The 20025-nt window shown below is 37.9% G+C and overlaps 3 protein-coding genes across 3 annotated transcripts; 1 reads left to right on the top strand and 2 right to left on the bottom strand.

The window, feature by feature from the left end:
* Nucleotides 1-1155: 1155 nt before the first annotated feature.
* LOC127350727 (GTP cyclohydrolase 1-like) lies at nucleotides 1156-3281 on the bottom strand. The gene is made up of 6 exons (XM_051377614.1): nucleotides 2923-3281; nucleotides 2521-2630; nucleotides 2266-2321; nucleotides 2142-2173; nucleotides 1954-2038; nucleotides 1156-1541 (listed from the first exon to the last, which is right to left on the bottom strand). The coding sequence occupies exons 1-6, from the start codon at nucleotides 3191-3193 to the stop codon at nucleotides 1412-1414; spliced, it is 684 nt and encodes a 227-aa protein (XP_051233574.1). The 5' UTR covers nucleotides 3194-3281; the 3' UTR covers nucleotides 1156-1411.
* A 4463-nt stretch (nucleotides 3282-7744) lies between these two features.
* Nucleotides 7745-10052, bottom strand: LOC127350729 (GTP cyclohydrolase 1-like). Its single transcript, XM_051377615.1, has 6 exons — nucleotides 9715-10052; nucleotides 9313-9422; nucleotides 9059-9114; nucleotides 8935-8966; nucleotides 8747-8831; nucleotides 7745-8334 (listed from the first exon to the last, which is right to left on the bottom strand). The coding sequence occupies exons 1-6, from the start codon at nucleotides 9983-9985 to the stop codon at nucleotides 8205-8207; spliced, it is 684 nt and encodes a 227-aa protein (XP_051233575.1). The 5' UTR covers nucleotides 9986-10052; the 3' UTR covers nucleotides 7745-8204.
* Nucleotides 10053-11938: 1886 nt separating this feature from the next.
* LOC127350237 (GTP cyclohydrolase 1-like) lies at nucleotides 11939-14259 on the top strand. The gene is made up of 6 exons (XM_051376652.1): nucleotides 11939-12288; nucleotides 12581-12690; nucleotides 12890-12945; nucleotides 13038-13069; nucleotides 13173-13257; nucleotides 13670-14259. Exons 1-6 carry the CDS (start codon nucleotides 12018-12020, stop codon nucleotides 13797-13799), a joined length of 684 nt encoding a protein of 227 aa, XP_051232612.1. The 5' UTR covers nucleotides 11939-12017; the 3' UTR covers nucleotides 13800-14259.
* Nucleotides 14260-20025: the final 5766 nt, after the last annotated feature.

Below are 20025 nucleotides of genomic sequence, written 5' to 3'. Positions count from 1 at the left end.
CAATCAAGATGTTCTTATGCCCTGGACAATTTAGTTTCTAAAAAAGTCTTGATGTCTCCATGCACACGCACACACGCAGTGGGTTTTTTTGTTTAGAAAGGGTACAAACAAATTAGGAGCAAAATATACTTACAAGTACCAAAAGTAGAAGTACTCATTATGCAGAATGGCCCATTTCAAAATAAGTTGTTGGATAAATGTAGTGGAGTAAAAAGTACAGTATTTCCCTCTGAATTGTAGTTGTATAGAAGCAGAAAATAGAAATATTCAAATGTACTTACTGTCAACCACTGGCTGTTATAATTTCAATGCACTGCAAACAAATCAATTTACAGTAATACAGTTAATGATTATATCTTATGCAAGTTTAAAGGTTTGAGAGAAAACAGGTTTCTCCACAGACTTAGAGAGCGTGCAAGGCTGGAGAACTGTTTTATACATATTAAACTGCTGTAATCACTGGACTGTAACTAATAACTAATCAAACTGTATATTTAGATTTGAACAACTTTGCAACAAATTAATCAGAAGATATTCACAATCTACAGTACTTTTACATTTTACCAATATTATATGTACTACAAGTATATTAAAAGTATTTTCTAACAAGCTCCACATAAGGTATATATGCATGTATTTTATTTCTGTTTGTGTTATTGACCATTCTTTAAAGCTACAGTCCTAAAAGAATGAAACTGGGTGTAAAAGCTTTATTTAAGTATCCTGGGCCTCGTCTCCCTACAGCCCCCACTAGTGTGTCTGGTGACAGTCACAAGTAATAAGCCACAAAGTGGCTTATAAATCAATTATTTGGTTATTTTGAATTAGGATTAGCTACACCTAGTTTATGGTTGTGAGCAGGTTTGGTTGTATTGTGTTGTGCATCATTAGTCATGGCAGCATTGTGACAGGCAGTAAGAGGGACCTGACGTGTGCCGATACACATTCACGCCTCTCAGGATTAAAAAAATTAAATATAGCTGTAAGATGTTAAACACTACTTCAACACTTCTACTTGCCTTTATGAAACGCGCTTAAAATAATAACGCTGAGGTTAGTATAGGATCATATGCTGTTATTGTATGATACAACAAAAGGCTCATACAATAACAACAGTTTTGTTAATATTAAAAAAAACAAGAATAGACAAAAAAATAAAAGTCAGCTTCATCTTTATTCTCATAACATCCCCTCGTAGCCACTACATTAATTAAATATTACCTTCAAGTATTAATTTCACATTCAAGTGATTTTTGTATATTTCAGCTGCCTCACAGAGCAGGACACCATCAACAACAGCGGTTTACTAAAAATACAACTGATAGATACACATGGAGAAAAAACATGCAAGTGGTTAAAACACTGTACAACTCCCTCTATTGATCTGTTTGTTGAGGTAAAAACTTCCTGTTCACTTCCTCATTGTGAGGGCAAGAAACTCCTTCCTGGTCTTGGGATCATCATGAAAGCTTCCCAGCATGACACTTGTAACAGTACTGGCGTTCATCTTCTGCACACCTCTCATTACCATGCACATGTGGCTGAAATACACAAAGGAGGTTGTTTAAATTTCTATAAAGTGCATTTATGGTTTACACAGTGGCCATATAATAGTCTCCTACACCAGCTTGTGTGTTAATAGTAGTTCTGTAGTTGCATTTCCACATTTCTCAGACACATGTTACAAATAAATCCACAGTGTTCAAATTAAACTACAATATAGACATGCTACATAGATATGTATGAAACCTTTAAATTAAATGTAGTTCATTAGTTAATGATGTGTGGCATGTTTGGTGCAAATAACATAATAAACATGTTTGACATTGTATGTAGCACTTTCAGAGCAGCTATGATACATTAAAAGCAAGTACATTAAAAAGACAAGTTCCAGTAAATTATTATCCAACACATTTAATGTCTTCTATTGACAAACAAAAGCTGAATACTCACACAGCCTCAATCACCACTGCTACTCCAGCAGGCTCCAACGCCTCAGAGATGGCTGAAGCAATCTGTTTGGTTAGACGTTCCTGAACTGTGGAGAAAGTAACATATTGATGCAGGAATATAAAGACATTAAAAAGTAACAAAATAACACAACTGAAGAAATTATAGTTGGATATAACAGTTGTTTTTACCTTGAAGTCTCCTGCTGTAGATCTCAACAATTCTGCAAGAAAATGATAAGAATGATACAGACGCCTACGGGTGTTTGAATGTGTGCATGTCTGTGTGTTTGTGTGTGTGTGTTTAATCACCTACCTTGCAAGCTTGCTAAGGCCAACCACTTTCTTGTTTGGGAGGTATGCTATATGAGCCTGAAACATATAAGAAAGTACTTCATTATCTTCATCGTCCTGTATGTTAAAATACAGTGTATGTTAATGAATATTGCTTATTACTCATATGAAATGTATTAAGATTAGCTGTTGTGTGATGTAGAACACAAAAATGAAATATTAGGAATAGATAAATACGACTTTTTCAGGACTCTGAATAACTTTGTAATTAAATTACCTTGCCAAAGAAGGGCACCAGGTGATGTTCACAGAGAGAGAACAAATCAATGTCCTTCACAATCACCATCTCATCATGGTTTTCATCAAAGATTGCATCGTTCAAGATATCTGTGAGAAGATTAAATGTTAGTTCTGTATTTGTACTGGAGCAAAGGTTGAAATGACAGTCGATGCTGCATCAGTTAGGATCTAGAATTTATCATATGATCATTTAAGGGACCAGACCAACGCGCCTTCAACTATGATATGAGACAGTCAGTACTCTTATTGAAATGTGTTTCTTTAAATATGCAGATGTAGAATATACTGTAATGTCAATGGATATAATAATAAAATCAAGTTAAGCACTACTGAAAGCTCAATATCTTTCAACAAGATTAAGGAGAAAGTCCATCCTCACCTTGGGTTGTTTCTTTGTAGCCTTTGGTTAGGAACTGCATGGCTTTGGCTGCACGTAGTGGTGTGCGTAGAAGTCCCTCCCGGTCGACGTCCTCTCCAAGCTCACTCAGTACGGTGCTATAAGCTTTCTCAATGTTACACAGCCTGTCTGCATCTGCAGAGTCCTTGGAGTCCTTCTCCTTTTTGCATAAATCATTATGTTTAGACTCAATGCACATGTTCAGATACTCAGCAACTACTCCGTTCATCTCTGAAGCATGGTGGTTCTCCATTCTGGCTATTAACTCTACTTTCAGTGCAAGATACAGCAGAATACAATGAAACAGGCCCAGTGGTACGCTGTTGGCTCAGTGGTATAAGAAAGGACCTCCCCTGGTTATTATACCCTGATGTGGGGCCCTCAGGCTACAGCATCACAGGAGCCTCAAGACACTCATGCAGGAGATAATTGCATGTGAATAATTGTTCAGTTTCCGCTCTTTAGTAGACTTTTCATTCTGAGAAGTTCACCACACAAATCAATTTCAAATTCCCTTGTATCAAATGCCATGCAGCAGCATTTGACTGATCCTGTGATTTGAGTTTAAATACCTAGAAGTCCCATGCTCAGATGAGAGGTCACTGAAGACTAGTGTTGAGTGACTGGAACAATCACCACTCACATGCAAGCTTTTACACGCTTTTGAAGCCTTTGTCTACATGGGGCAGTGAAATAAAGTTTAATAAGATTCAGCAGATGGCTGAAATATATTGAGAGACTATTCCACAGTTAGCCTTTAATTTACATTTAATGACAACATTTAGTTCTGATACAGGGAGTAGTTTGATATCTAGGTGTGGAGGTCAGACTGGCGGATGAATGTACAGAGCACTTCGACTCCAGAGCCCCGGGTTCACATTCTAAGTTACACTTGAACGTTTAATCCAACACAACACCGATACTCAGCCTGCTGACTGTCTTGTGCTTCAGGAGAATGCTGCAGACTTGTTGTTATACATCAAGATGAACCCAGGGCCATAACCAAATTTATAGTGAATGAACTTAAGGGTTACTTTGGTTGTATAGTTCCTATTTATTCTATACTTCATACTTCCATGTTTTAATTATTGAAAAACATTTTAAGAAATGTGTTTTTTACTGTCGTTGGGCATTTTGCAGCCACCGTAGTTTCTGCTTCACCCTCACTAAATCGCACACACTGGACCTTTTTAAATCTAAAATCATTCCAGTATTATGAAGAATTTGTCCTGGTACCACATGACTCTTTGTGAGTGCCTCTACATAGCCTTGGTGACATCACTAGTTTAATGATGAGGTAATGAGTAGTTTTATTCACATTGTAAATAGGGATGTGTGAAATTAGTCAACTAGTTGTTTAAACCCTCAATAGTCGGTTAGAGAAATACTAGTCAGTTAAATTGTTATTCATTTCATTTATGTTAATTGTACAGCTCCGGTTATCTGGTGCAAATAAAATGTTATACAGACACACGCCACTACAGGGAGCAGCTATTTTCTCTGTTGATGATTAACCTTATCAAATGTTGTATGTAATAGAATATTAAAAATATTGTGCTCAATTTTCACATTTGTTTTACCTTTTAGATTAGTTGACTATTCTGAATTTAAATTTCCAACAGGGAAATTAGTCGCCATGAACATTCCTAATTAAATAAGTACAGAATAATCTTTAAAGGTATAGCTATGAAGGCATAAGTCAGGCTTGCTGATTGTCACAATGCTGCCTTGACTAATGATGCATGAATAAATTATCAATGGCAATGCCACACCTGGTGGTAGGGAATAAAAAAGGAAACAATTAAAAGCACAAAATCTGCACACAGTCATAAACCAGGAGGAGATACTATTATCACATACTGTACCCAATGTTACATTGATGCTACCTTAATTATGTCTAATTTATTACTTGCATGGTGTTAACCAAGCAGAGACTCTCACCAGTGAGAGAAAGTCCTGTCTACTGCTCATCCTCTACACTAATGACTTCTTAAATTTACAGTTGACACAGTTGTTGTCAGTCTGCTTCATGGATTTGTGTCATTACACGTGCCTGTGTTCAGTGGTTTTGCACAGTGGTGTGATGATCACTTTCTGAGACTAAACGTCTCCAAAACCTAAGATACGGTTATTGACTTCCTTAAGACATCACTTCCATCCTCCCAGACCATGGTTAAAGGACAAGAAATAGACATTGGACATGGCTAAAGACACCATGGAACTTATATTGACAAAGTTTTTAATAAACTAACATGTAAAAAATATATTTAAAAGTGTTCATTTCATTTTGTTTCTAATATTTTTTTTATATTGTTGCAGTAACAAAGAATTTCCCATGATGATGAGGGCATAACATATATATATATATAATATATATTTAAAGCTAAATTATATACATGGTTGGAAGCTATTATATCAGTGATCCATAAAGAGGGTAAGGACCCGACATTTTGTGAAGGGTACTGACCCATTAGTTTGCTATGTGACGACCAAAAGCTGCTTACCTATATCCTGGCGAAAAGAATGCAAAAAAATTATAACAAAATTGATTAATCCAGACTAGAGCTTCGATCGGGCCCTCGAAAATCAAGCCCAACCCTACCCGAGCCCGTGCACGTTGTGTCCGAGCCTGGCCCGGCCCGACACATTAACTGTAATTATGAGCCGAGCCCGATTTAAACCCGACAATTTTTCAGTGCGTGGGCCGTAATAACTGACGTTCTCAACTACAATTCCGAGTTGTTTGAACTACAGAAATCTGTTTAGAATCATTTTAATGAATAATGCAACAAGGACGAAGCATGTAAACTGCGTTGTTTGTTTATTCATAATGGAATCGATCAGCAGGCAGGCCCGGCCCGGTGTGATGCGTGCGAGTGGAGGAGACGCTGCGCATGACACGTGTTGCATTTTGTAACTTTGTAGCCTAACTTGTGCAACTTTGTACACATTTGTTACTTAGGCCTACTTTGCTAAAAAATAAATATAATATTTCTGATTATGCCATAGCTTTCTCCCCACCGAATTAGGCTAATAAAGTAATGATAAAAAAAAAAAAAAAAAACACAAATGCTTGATCAAGGACCCCACCCAGCCCGGCCCGAGGATAGTGGTGAGAAATGTCAGGTCAAGTTCGGGCTTGGGCTCGGGCAGAGAATCGAAACTCTTATCCAAACCAGACAGGCTTCATCCCTGGCCGACAAGGAGCTAATAACATAAGAAGAACATTAAACATCACAACATGTGCCAAGAAAAATATGCAAAACTCTATGCTTATTAGTTTTGATGCTCAGAAAGCTTTTGACACAGTGAATTAGCAAATTTTATATAAAACACTGACTGTTATGGGGTTCCACCCCACATTTGTACACTGGATACTAATTATATATACAAACCCAAAATCACGTGTTAGAGTGAATGGATGCTGTTCAGATTTTTTCTATCTTGAGAGGGGGGTTCGACAGGGTGACTGCCTCAGCCCTTTGCTTTTTGCTATAAATATAGAACCTCTAGCTGCATTAATCAGACAGAATGATGGTATTAAAAGGCATAAAAGACTATGGTCAAATAGAACACAACATTTCTCTCTACGCAGATGACATATTGACATATATTAGTGATCCAGTTTTCTCTGTCCAAGTATTATTGAGAAGAAAGACAAACAAAAAAAGGAAACGCCCAGCAGAGGATGTACTGCCTGCGGCAGCTGGGGAAGTTCAACCTGCCAAAGACGATGATGGTGCACTTCTACACCGCCATCATTGAGTCCATCCTCACCTCTTCCGTCACCATCTGGTACGCTGCTGCCACTGCCAAGAACAAGTGCAGACTGCAGCGTATCATTCGATCTGCTGAGAAGGTGATCGGCTACAATCTGCCATCCCTCCAGGACCTGTATGCCTCTAGGACCCTGAGGCGTGCAGGCAAGATTGTGGCTGACCCCTCGCACCCTGGCCACAAACTCTTTGAAATACTTCCCTCTGGCAGGAGGCTGTGGTCCATTAGGACCAAAACCTCACGCTACAAAAACAGTTTCTTTCCGTCTGCAGCTGGCCTCATTAACAAGGCCCGGACCCCCCGCTGACATTGACTCTTATACCCACCCTGTATATACAGTATTGCATTAATGCACTCCCATCTTCTGCACAGTTTTCTTTTCTTATCTTTCTTATCTTTATTTATTTATATTTTGAAAGTACTTTATTTTTCTGTGATTTTTGTGTGATTTGCATATTTGTATATTTTATGCACCAGTGCACTTGGTCAACCTGAGTTGAACTGTGTTCTGCTAAGTGTTTATTTTCCTTGTCTCTACATCTTTTGTGCGGATTACATTATAGTCCAGGTGAAACGGAAATCAGAGAGCTATTTGCTTCCGCATGTTTACGTATTTCCTGTAAAAGCAGGCAGCTAGAAAGGGACTTGTCATGGTAGCTTATAGCTCTGTGTGTTACATCCCCCCAGTTAACTTCTTTTAGCAACAAGTCCATCCGGAAACTCTGTAAATCATCTCTGTACCGCTGTCTCTGTGTCCTCTGTCTGTCTCTGAGGTTGTGTTCACTGGGAGGCTGCTGAGCCCTGTTCGGTTCGGTAATTACAACAGCATTAGCAGTTAGAGGAGTTGAGGATGACAGAGGTCATTAGAGGGAAAATTTGACAATATTCTCTCCTTAAAATATGATCCAGTTTCAGAGCGGTGAACACGTCGTCGTTGAAAGTTGAAGCCTTAGAACACCTTAAAATCTTTTAATAGACTGGACAAACTGCTTTCTGCTTTCAGTGAGATACAAACTCCAAAACAAACTTCTTGAGTTATTTGTCTTTTATTTTAATTGTAAAATGAAAAGCTAGTGTTAAAGGACATGCAGAAATCAACAAAGAGCCCAAACCAATGTTTGGACTGGCTTCAAGATACTGAGGTATAGAATAAAGAAGCAGGGAAACAGTATCCTCCAGTTGTGCTCTGTTCAACACAAAATGCAGATTACATATCGTACGTAGTCATTACATTAATTAAATATTACCATATTACATCAGTTGATAATTTTACATTCCAGTGGGCTTTTGGTGGAACATTGTTTGTGTCTGATATATTAACTGTCACATGATTAAACAAAGATATCAGCTCAAGTAAGGACACCATCAACCACAGCAGTTGGCTTAAAATACAACAGATAGATACACATGGAGAAAAAACATGCAAGTGGTTAAAACACTGTACAACTCCCTCTATTGATCTGTTTGTTGAGGTAAAAACTTCCAGTTCACTTCCTCATTGTGAGGGCAAGAAACTCCTTCCTGGTCTTGGGATCATCATGAAAGCTTCCCAGCATGACACTTGTAACAGTACTGGCGTTCATCTTCTGCACACCTCTCATTACCATGCACATGTGGCTGAAATACACAAAGGAGGTTGTTTAAATTTCTATAAAGTGCATTTATGGTTTACACAGTGGCCATATAATAGTCTCCTACACCAGCTTGTGTGTTAATAGTAGTTCTGTAGTTGCATTTCCACATTTCTCAGACACATGTTACAAATAAATCCACAGTGTTCAAATTGAACTACAATATAGACATGCTACATAGATATGTATGAAACCTTTAAATTAAATGTAGTTCATTAGTTAATGATGTGTGGCATGTTTGGTGCAAATAACATAATAAACATGTTTGACATTGTATGTAGCACTTTCAGAGCAGCTATGATACATTAAAAGCAAGTACATTAAAAAGACAAGTTCCAGAAAATTATTATACAACACATTTAATGTCTACTATTGACAAACAAAAGCTGAATACTCACACAGCCTCAATCACCACTGCTACTCCAGCAGGCTCCAACGCCTCAGAGATGGCTGAAGCAATCTGTTTGGTTAGACGTTCCTGAACTGTGGAGAAAGTAACATATTGATGCAGGAATATAAAGACATTAAAAAGTAACAAAATACCACAACTGAAGAAATTATAGTTGGATATAACAGTTGTTTTTACCTTGAAGTCTCCTGCTGTAGATCTCAACAATTCTGCAAGAAAATGATAAGAATGATACAGACGCCTACAGGTGTTTGAATGTGTGCATGTCTGTGTGTTTGTGTGTGTGTGTTTAATCACCTACCTTGCAAGCTTGCTAAGGCCAACCACTTTCTTGTTTGGGAGGTATGCTATATGAGCCTGAAACATATAAGAAAGTACTTCATTATCTTCATCGTCCTGTATGTTAAAATACAGTGTATGTTAATGAATATTGCTTATTACTCATATGAAATGTATTAAGATTAGCTGTTGTGTGATGTAGAACACAAAAAGAAATATTGGGAATAGATAAATACGACTTTTTCAGGACTCTGAATAACTTTGTAATTAAATTACCTTGCCAAAGAAGGGCACCAGGTGATGTTCACAGAGAGAGAACAAATCAATGTCCTTCACAATCACCATCTCTTCATGGTTTTCATCAAAGATTGCATCGTTCAAGATATCTGTGAGAAGATTAAATGTTAGTTCTGTATTTGTACTGGGGCAAAGGTTGAAATGACAGTCGATGCTGCATCAGTTAGGATCTAGAATTTATCATATGATCATTTAAGGGACCAGACCAACGCGCCTTCAACTATGATATGAGACAGTCAGTACTCTTATTGAAATGTGTTTCTTTAAATATGCAGATGTAGAATATACTGTAATGTCAATGGATATATTAATAAAATCAAGTTAAGCACTACTGAAAGCTCAATATCTTTCAACAAGATTAAGGAGAAAGTCCATCCTCACCTTGGGTTGTTTCTTTGTAGCCTTTGGTTAGGAACTGCATGGCTTTGGCTGCACGTAGTGGTGTGCGTAGAAGTCCCTCCCGGTCGACGTCCTCTCCAAGCTCACTCAGTACGGTGCTATAAGCTTTCTCAATGTTACACAGCCTGTCTGCATCTGCAGAGTCCTTGGAGTCCTTCTCCTTTTTGCATAAATCATTATGTTTAGACTCAATGCACATGTTCAGATACTCAGCAACTACTCCGTTCATCTCTGAAGCATGGTGGTTCTCCATTCTGGTTATTAACTCTACTTTCAGTGCAAGATATAGCAGAATACAATGAAACAGGCCCAGTGGTACGCTGTTGGCTCAGAGGTCTCAGAAAGGACCTCCCCTGGTTTTTATACCCTGATGTGGGCCCCTCAGGCTACAGCATCAAAGGAGCCTCAAGACACCCAGGCAGGAGAATTCAATTTCAAATCCCCCTTGCATTAAATGCCATGGAGTAGTTACAGTAGTTTGTATTTGACAGATCTTGTGATTTAACATTACAGGCTCTAATTTGAGGTCACAGAGGACTAGTATTGAATGTGAGGAACAATCACTATTCAAATAAAAGTGATATCAGATTTTCTGTGGCCTGTGCCTACAATGCAAGTAAAATGCAAGTCTCCATTAGGAGGGACATAATTCCAAGGGTAGCAACATGAAGCAATGAAATAAAGTTGAATGGCAGTTAGTAAAAATTAATGTCAGCAGTCCAGCAGTGGGAAATCATACATCCCAGCACTGTGCAACAGGAAGGCTGCTTGGTAAAATGTTTAAAGTTGTCAGAAACAATAAGAATAACAGGGAAATAGGAAAGGAAGAAAAATATGGAATTACATAAACGTTACAGAAAATACAATAAATAGTTTTTTAGTCACATAGTGTGGATACTTTATTTTTACACTATAATCTTTCAAACAGCAGCACATTTTAGTGACATAATCTGTGATTTCATTGTTCAAGTGTTCATTAAAAGAATTAATGAGGTTTGTTATGTGGATGAGAATCTTATGCACTGGTGCGTTTAAATAAATATAATTTTGTTAATTGTTACCAAGGTAAATGTGACTATTGTAATAGAGAATTCAGGTGATATTGCCCGGCCCTAATGCTAGCTCAACATATGGTATGTGGTTTTTAACGGTTGAACAATTTTTGAGGGGAAACATTTTAAAATCTCTTTGCTGAGTAGCAAATGGAACAAAGGGTGTCTGTCAACATACATAATTTCTCACTCCATTGTCCTTATAATATCGGTTTTGAGCATAAGACAAGAGTTCAATCTCCATACTAATTTTCCAAAGATTTACATGGTTTGTGTTATTCATGGTTATGTTCCTTTCGAGTTTCTAGGAAGTTTAACGCATTAACTCTTATGCTTCCTAGAATTGTTTTTTGCTGTGTTTAGTTGTACTTTACCCAGTAATTCAAGCCTAAATAAGTGAAATAATAAAGAGAAATTGTCACATAAACTTGAATTATGTCCATCTCTCTAAGCTCTACATTTCGTCATAAAAAACTTAAAATGCATCAAGGCCTACTTTGCTAAAAAAAATATATAATATTTCTGATTATGCCATAGCTTTCTCCCCACCCAATTAGGCTAATAAAGTAATGATAAAATTAAAAAAAACACAAATGCTTGATCAAGGGCCCGGCCCGGCCCGGCCCGGCCCGGCCCGGCCCGAGGATAGTGGCGAGAAATAATCATCTAGATTCATGTTATTACAGAAATTTGGCAAACATTGCTCCTAAAATGTCCATGTAGCACTGAGTTGAGTTAAAATAGCAGTGTTGTATAACATTATATAGCATTAAACATGACTGGGAAAGCACACTCACCTTCACCATGTTGCCACGACTAATAAGTTATGTGAATTGAAAAGTGTAAGTTAAATGTAATACATGTAAAAATCACTTATTTTGACTGCAAAAAAGGGGACTAATTGGGTTTTTGGTTTGAAGTTAAGTGAATACAAACCAAGAGAAGGTACTGTAGAGTCTTTTAATCGATCAAACTTATTATAAACGTATTTAAACTTATGTCACAGGATCAGTCAAATGCTACTCCATGGTGTTGATCTCAAGAGGATTTCAAATTGATTTTTCCTGCATGAGTGTCTTGAGGCTCCTTTGATGCTGTAGCCTAAGGGCCCCACATCAGGGTATAACAACCAGGGGAGGTCCTTTCTTATACCACTGAGCCAACAGCGTACCACTGGGCCTGTTTCATTGTATTCTGCTGTATCTTGCACTGAAAGTAGAGTTAATAACCAGAATGGAGAACCACCATGCTTCAGAGATGGACGGAGTAGTTGCTGAGTATCTGAACATGTGCATTGAGTCTAAACATAATGATTTATGCAAAAAGGAGAAGGACTCCAAGGACTCTGCAGATGCAGACAGGCTGTGTAACATTGAGAAAGCTTATAGCACCGTACTGAGTGAGCTTGGAGAGGACGTCGACCGGGAGGGACTTCTACGCACACCACTACGTGCAGCCAAAGCCATGCAGTTCCTAACCAAAGGCTACAAAGAAACAACCCAAGGTGAGGATGGACTTTCTCCTTAATCTTGTTGAAAGATATTGAGCTTTCAGTAGTGCTTAACTTGATTTTATTATTAGATCCATTGACATTACAGTATATTCTACATCTGCATATTTAAAGAAACACATTTCAATAAGAGTACTGACTGTCTCATATCATAGTTGAAGGCGCGTTGGTCTGGTCCCTTAAATGATCATATGATAAATTCTAGATCCTAACTGATGCAGCATCGACTGTCATTTCAACCTTTGCTCCAGTACAAATACAGAACTAACATTTAATCTTCTCACAGATATCTTGAACGATGCAATCTTTGATGAAAACCATGATGAGATGGTGATTGTGAAGGACATTGATTTGTTCTCTCTCTGTGAACATCACCTGGTGCCCTTCTTTGGCAAGGTAATTTAATTACAAAGTTATTCAGAGTCCTGAAAAAGTCGTATTTATCTATTCCTAATATTTCATTTTTGTGTTCTACATCACACAACAGCTAATCTTAATACATTTCATATGAGTAATAAGCAATATTTATTAACATACACTGTATTTTAACATACAGGACGATGAAGATAATGAAGTACTTTCTTATATGTTTCAGGCTCATATAGCATACCTCCCAAACAAGAAAGTAGTTGGCCTCAGCAAGCTTGCAAGGTAGGTGATTAAACACACACACACAAACACACAGACATGCACACATTCAAACACCCGTAGGCGTCTGTATCATTCTTATCATTTTCTTGCAGAATTGTTGAGATCTACAGCAGGAGACTTCAAGGTAAAAACAACTGTTATATCCAACTATAATTTCTTCAGTTGTGTTATTTTGTTACTTTTTAATGTCTTTATATTCCTGCATCAATATGTTACTTTCTCCACAGTTCAGGAACGTCTAACCAAACAGATTGCTTCAGCCATCTCTGAGGCGTTGGAGCCTGCTGGAGTAGCAGTGGTGATTGAGGCTGTGTGAGTATTCAGCTTTTGTTTGTCAATAGAAGACATTAAATGTGTTGGATAATAATTTACTGGAACTTGTCTTTTTAATGTACTTGCTTTTAATGTATCATAGCTGCTCTGAAAGTGCTACATACAATGTCAAACATGTTTATTATGTTATTTGCACCAAACATGCCACACATCATTAACTAATGAACTACATTTAATTTAAAGGTTTCACACATATCTATGTAGCATGTCTATATTGTAGTTTAATTTGAACACTGTGGATTTATTTGTAACATGTGTCTGAGAAATGTGGAAATGCAACTACAGAACTACTATTAACACACAAGCTGGTGTAGGAGACTATTATATGGCCACTGTGTAAACCATAAATGCACTTTATAGAAATTTAAACAACCTCCTTTGTGTATTTCAGCCACATGTGCATGGTAATGAGAGGTGTGCAGAAGATGAACGCCAGTACTGTTACAAGTGTCATGCTGGGAAGCTTTCATGATGATCCCAAGACCAGGAAGGAGTTTCTTGCCCTCACAATGAGGAAGTGAACAGGAAGTTTTTACCTCAACAAACAGATCAACAGAGGGAGTTGTACAGTGTTTTAACCACTTGCATGCTTTTTCTCCATGTGTATCTATCAGTTGTATTTTAAGCCAACTGCTGTGGTTGATGGTGTCCTTACTTTCGCTGATATCTTTGTTTAATCATGTGACAGTTAATATATCAGACACAAACAATGTTCCACCAAAAGCCCACTGGAATGTAAAATTATCAACTGATGTAATATGGTAATATTTAATTAATGTAATGACTACGTACGATATGTAATCTGCATTTTGTGTTGAACAGAGCACAACTGGAGGATACTGTTTCCCTGCTTCTTTATTCTATACCTCAGTATCTTGAAGCCAGTCCAAACATTGGTTTGGGCTCTTTGTTGATTTCTGCATGTCCTTTAACATTAGCTTTTCATTTTACAATTAAAATAAAAGACAAATAACTCAAGAAGTTTGTTTTGGAGTTTGTATCTAACTGTAAGCAGAAATCAGTTTGTCAAGTCTCTTAAAAGGTTTTAAGGTGTTCTAAGGATTCAACTTTCAACAACGACGTGTTCACTGCTCCCCTACTCAGTGTGCATGAATGGTTATTTGTCTCATTCAGGCTTATGTTTGTTCATTTTGCACCTCACCTCAATGCAATACTCATATCTGAGAAGAATGGAATCTGTTATGCTGGAAAAGGTGTTTCTGACTGCTAGGGCTGACACCTTCTGGTTGGCTGGTCAATTGTTTGGTCGTTAAGTTCTCATCCGACCAAATTCTCATTGGTTGGACAATCGCTGGTGTTTTATAAGGAGACTGCTACTTTATCAGTTATTTTCCCAGGTAGGAGGGACATATTCAGACCTGATGTATGTTGATGTATGCTATATTGTGAGAAATAACATTATGTATGAAAATAATATTCACATATATTTTACTCAACAAAGGTGGTTCTGTTTTAATAATCGTATGATTTAATACAGTGGTCCCCAACCTTTTTTGCGCCACGGACCGGTTTCATGTAAGACATGTTTTCACTGACCGGCCTTCAGGGTGTGGGGGATAAATACGACGAAAGAAAATGATACGACTGGCATAAAAACAAATATAAAGTGCATAAAAATACAACTCACCATTACGCTGAATTAGTGGGAGCCCTGTGCTCGTTTCTCTGCAACGAGCCGGTCCCATCTAGGGGTAATGGGAGACAATGTCCCCCGAAGTGTGTTCCTTATGTCCAGTCTATTCCGCAATTTTGTTTTGGTCGCTGTCATTGCAGAAAACTGCGCTTCACAAAGATAGGATGTTGGAAAGGGAAGCAGGGTTTTCAGTGCTCTTGTGGCGACCTCAGGATATTCTGCCTTGATTTTAATCCAGAACACCGGCAGAGTTGTTGTCTCAAACAAAGTTTTAAGGCCACCATCATTTTCAATCTCCAGCAGTTGATCTTCTTCTGGCACGGACAGGCTCGATTCACCTGGTTTGTTCACAAATGGATCGCGGATCCATTCTTTCGCATTTCATTTTTTTGTGGTTGGGAAGCACCGCTCGAACTCTTTTAAAAGCAAAGACAGGTGATCGTGCACCAGCTGGGAAAATGGCTGTTCAGGCTCAGTCTCTTCCAAACGCACAAGAAAGCGAATTTTGCGACCCATTCCTTGTCACTTAAATGTGCTGCCAGTGGTGACTTTTTTTCTCAATGTTGTCAATATCAGTAGACTCAACAACCTGGATTGCGTACCACGGTGATTTATTAATCCTCTCCAACAATTGTGTCTCAATGTCCTCTGCTATTTCCTCAATTCGCCTAGTGACGGTTGTAGCCGAAAGAGGAACCTGTGCTATCTTCTTAACTGCGGCCTCTCCTAGAAGTTCACGGTGAATGTCCTTAGCAGTGGGCGGGATCAATTCCTCATCCAAAGGCTTGTCTTTTAATGCAGGGTGCTTAGTCTCCATGTGCCGAAGCAGTTTTAAAGGCTTCTTTGCCTTGTTTGCCAGCCTGTCGCCACATATTATGCAGAGCGGGCTTGGAGCGTGAGAATCACCTGTGGCGATAAATCCGTATTTTAAGTAGGACTCCTGATATTGTCTTTTAAATGCAGCTTTCTTTTTTTTCCGGAAGTCATAGGGTCTTCTTCTTTTGTCTCCTCATTGGGCCTTTTCCCCTTTCCAAAGAAGCTTTCCAAAGCTCTTGTTTTTTACTAATTTTTGCTAGCTTGAGGGCTTATCTGGGACGAGCATCTTCACTTGTCTTAACCTGTGTCAAGAGGCACAGACGCGCAGACTGATGTAAAAAGTGCAATGCACCTTAAATATTTTACCCTGCTATGAGCTGTTCCTTAACCAAACTAACAATTGGCTTAGAATTTACATTAGCACTCCTTCAGGTGCATAATACAATTAAACACATTAACCAAAGCTAGCGCTTAGCTAGCAATTAGCGCATAGCTAGCGATTAGTGTTAGCACTCTTTTCAGTATTAATACAATAAAAGTTGAAGTTGTTCTCTTATTTTGCACAGACAGTGTTTAAATTTGGAAAGCCATGTTGCATTTATGTATGCACCCAGTGGGGCATCACAATAGAATTAGGCATAATGTGTTAATTCCACAATAGGACATATGTTATGTTGTTACCGAACAGTTTTGGTGTAAAAAGCCTGCATATATCGGTATCAGGTGATATCGGTATTGGAAATTGAGAGTTGGACAATATCGAAATATCGGATCGAAGAGCAATAGGAGCAGAGTATTTCTGGGGGCCGGGCCTCACTGATTACTGTACAAAAACACAAGATTATCATCGATTTGACTGAAACTGGATCATATTTAGACTTAGAACGTGAACCCGGGGCTCTGGAGTCAAAGTCAAAGTGCTCTGTACGTTCATCTGCCAGTCTGACCTCCACACTAGGGCTGGGCGATATATCGATATAAAAAAATCTATCGATATATTTTAAAATGTGATATGGAATTAGACAATATCACATATATCGATATAATTCAAATTTGTGCTGTGGTCCTTGCTCCAAGCAAGCTGCTGACCCGGAGCTCTCTGCACTGCTCCCCGCGCCCCTGCCACCATCCCTCCTCTTTCAATAACCTAACGTAATGTTTGTCTTCATATCCATAATTTAGACGGTAACGTTGTCAGACTGTTAGGTTAGCTAACTGCTGAGTAATTAACTGATGTTACAGGTAACTTAACGTGCTAACGTTAGCTAGCTTTAGCTTGTTAAGCTTGGCATGATTCATGTCAGCAAAACACAACGTTAATATTGAGTGTGGTTTTAGTGGGGATGGTTTGCTTGTTCTGTTTACAGGCAGCACATCTTTATCATACCATTAACGTTACATTAATAATGTTACAGACACTTGTTGCTGAGTCAACCTAATGTACAGCTCAGTAACAGCGTTAACTTACGTTACGTTGTTTTAACGTAATTGTTCTTGCTTGTGTAATAACAGTAGCAGTTTTGGTGAGTGGTAACAGCCTTACTGCCTTCTGAAAATATTAATTTAAAAGTTATAATGCAGCCAAACTTCTGGTCACAACGTGTGTGTTTGTAGGTGTGTCTGTGTATGTGTGTGTGTGTGTGTGAGTGTGTGTAAGAGAGAGAGAGAGAGAGAGAGAGACACACACACACACACACACACACACACTCACAGTATATAACTAATATAATGTTAATAATGTATATATCTTCCATATTGTGTATTGTCTGAATATTTCGACCTATTGTATTTTGATGCTTTGCTATATATATTGTTTTAAAAAAAAACTTTCATGCCAATAAAGCTCATTTTGAATTTGAATTTGAATTGAGAGAGTGAGACGAGAGAGACAGAGCGAGACAGAGAGAGACAGAGACAGAGAGAGACAGAGACACTGAACATTTGCTCTCACTTTGTGGAAAAAATATTGGGATATATATCGTATAGATATAGATATTCAGCTTAAATATATCGGGATATGACTTTTGGTCCATATCGCCCAGCCCTACTCCACACCTAGATATCAAACTACTCCCTGTATCAGAACTAAATGTTGTCATTAAATGTAAATTAAAGGCTAACTGTGGAATAGTCTCTCAATATATTTCAGCCACCTGCTGAATCTTATTAAACTTTATTTCACTGCCCCATGTAGACAAAGGCTTCAAAAGCGTGTAAAAGCTTGCATGTGAGTGGTGATTGTTCCAATCACTCAAGACTAGTCTTCAGTGACCTCTCATCTGAGCATGGGACTTCTAGGTATTTAAACTCAAATAACAGGATCAGTCAAATGCTGCTGCATGGCATTTGATACAAGGGAATTTGAAATTGATTTGTGTGGTGAACTTCTCAGCATGAAAAGTCTACTAAAGAGCAGAAACTGAACAATTATTCACATGCAATTATCTCCTGCATGAGTGTCTTGAGGCTCCTGTGATGCTGTAGCCTGAGGGCCCCACATCAGGGTATAATAACCAGGGGAGGTCCTTTCTTATACCACTGAGCCAACAGCGTACCACTGGGCCTGTTTCATTGTATTCTGCTGTATCTTGCACTGAAAGTAGACTTAATAGCCAGAATGGAGAACCACCATGCTTCAGAGATGAACGGAGTAGTTGCTGAGTATCTGAACATGTGCATTGAGTCTAAACATAATGATTTATGCAAAAAGGAGAAGGACTCCAAGGACTCTGCAGATGCAGACAGGTGATGAGAGGTGTGCAGAAGATGAACGCCAGTACTGTTACAAGTGTCATGGTGGGAAGATTTCATGATGATCCCAAGAGCAGGAAGGAGTTTCTTGCCCTCACAATGAGGAAGTAAACAGTAAATCATTTGTGTATCTCTGCCAGTTTTGCCACAATTTCTAGTGAATAACCGTCTATCACGGTGTTTGGTGCCGACCCTTCTCGAGCTGATATTTTTGTATCTATTTATGTATTTATCTTGTTTAAATGTCACATATGAGAAATGTCTCACCAAACATACATTTGGATTGTGAACTCACACAGAGGTAAATTAACAGCTGCTCCTAATATTTAATTAATGAAATATTAATGTAATGGCTACATGGTGCTTTCAGTACAATTTCTAATGCAAATTTACATTGAAAATATTGGCAATTTTTGTCCATGCTCATCCTTACTCTCTGTTTTAAAAGGACAATCATTGTTATTCTAGATACTATTGGATGCCCTTCATGCTGTCCTGCAGTCATACAATGATAGAAGTGGTAGAAATAAACATGATCCTGTGCATTGCACTGTGATCCCACAGTATAATTAATTAATTTACCATCACAAGAATCACACATAATCATATTTAATTATGGATCAACATATAAAATCACAACAACCCCCATTTTGAAAATGTAAAAAACGCATCTGTCGCCTCATCTCAGACATATAACGTGCAGATTTTGGTAGGATTCACTGGTGCATAATTGTGTTATTTTCTACCGTATTCAATCTTTACATTTGGTTTCTTATCCCTGCGCTGACATTTATGCCAACAAATTCACAATATCACTAGCACTATAGAATTATGATACGCAAGGTAACAGATTTAAACATTATCTAACATTATCCCTTTAATAATGTTTTTGTGATTCTTAATACAGGAGAGAAAAAAGAGGTCTGTAAGCCGTTGAGGGGTATACATACTGGACCTTTCAGTTGTTGCTTATTAATGTCTGAATAATTACATAATGGATAAGTAAATTCAACAGTGTCAATAAGCCTTCCATACAAGTTCATCTACATGGAAATACAGTACAATCCAAACCATTCTAACTATTACTGACAAAAGTCAGAGACAACACAACACAACCTATACCTATCAAAATACAAGATCAGTAGATATTTAGGAAATACATGCATTTTATCATGCCTGATTCCATGCATGAACATATATATAATGGATTAAAATGGTAAACATTGAAAATCAAAATTTGTCAATGTGTTTAAAAAATGTACAAACAGAGAATTAAAAGATAAAAACATGAGGAACATGTAAAATAGCATGCATGAGCAGAGGAATAGACAGCATGCATTCTTTTTTCTTTACTCACTCATCGCAATTTGTTTAATTTTTAATGCAGAGACCTAGATTATTACAGAACAACCTCTAAGTACAAGACCGCTACTAATAGGCTGTTTTAATGAGCTAAATTTCACCTAAATAACAAAATCAAAAAACCATAAACTGTATGTTCTACAATGCAGCCAAATCACTACACG

Source organism: Dicentrarchus labrax, unplaced genomic scaffold (genome assembly GCF_905237075.1).
Source record: "Dicentrarchus labrax unplaced genomic scaffold, dlabrax2021, whole genome shotgun sequence".
Classification (NCBI taxonomy): domain Eukaryota; kingdom Metazoa; phylum Chordata; class Actinopteri; family Moronidae; genus Dicentrarchus; species Dicentrarchus labrax.
This window is presented reverse-complemented; position numbering and strand designations above follow the sequence as displayed.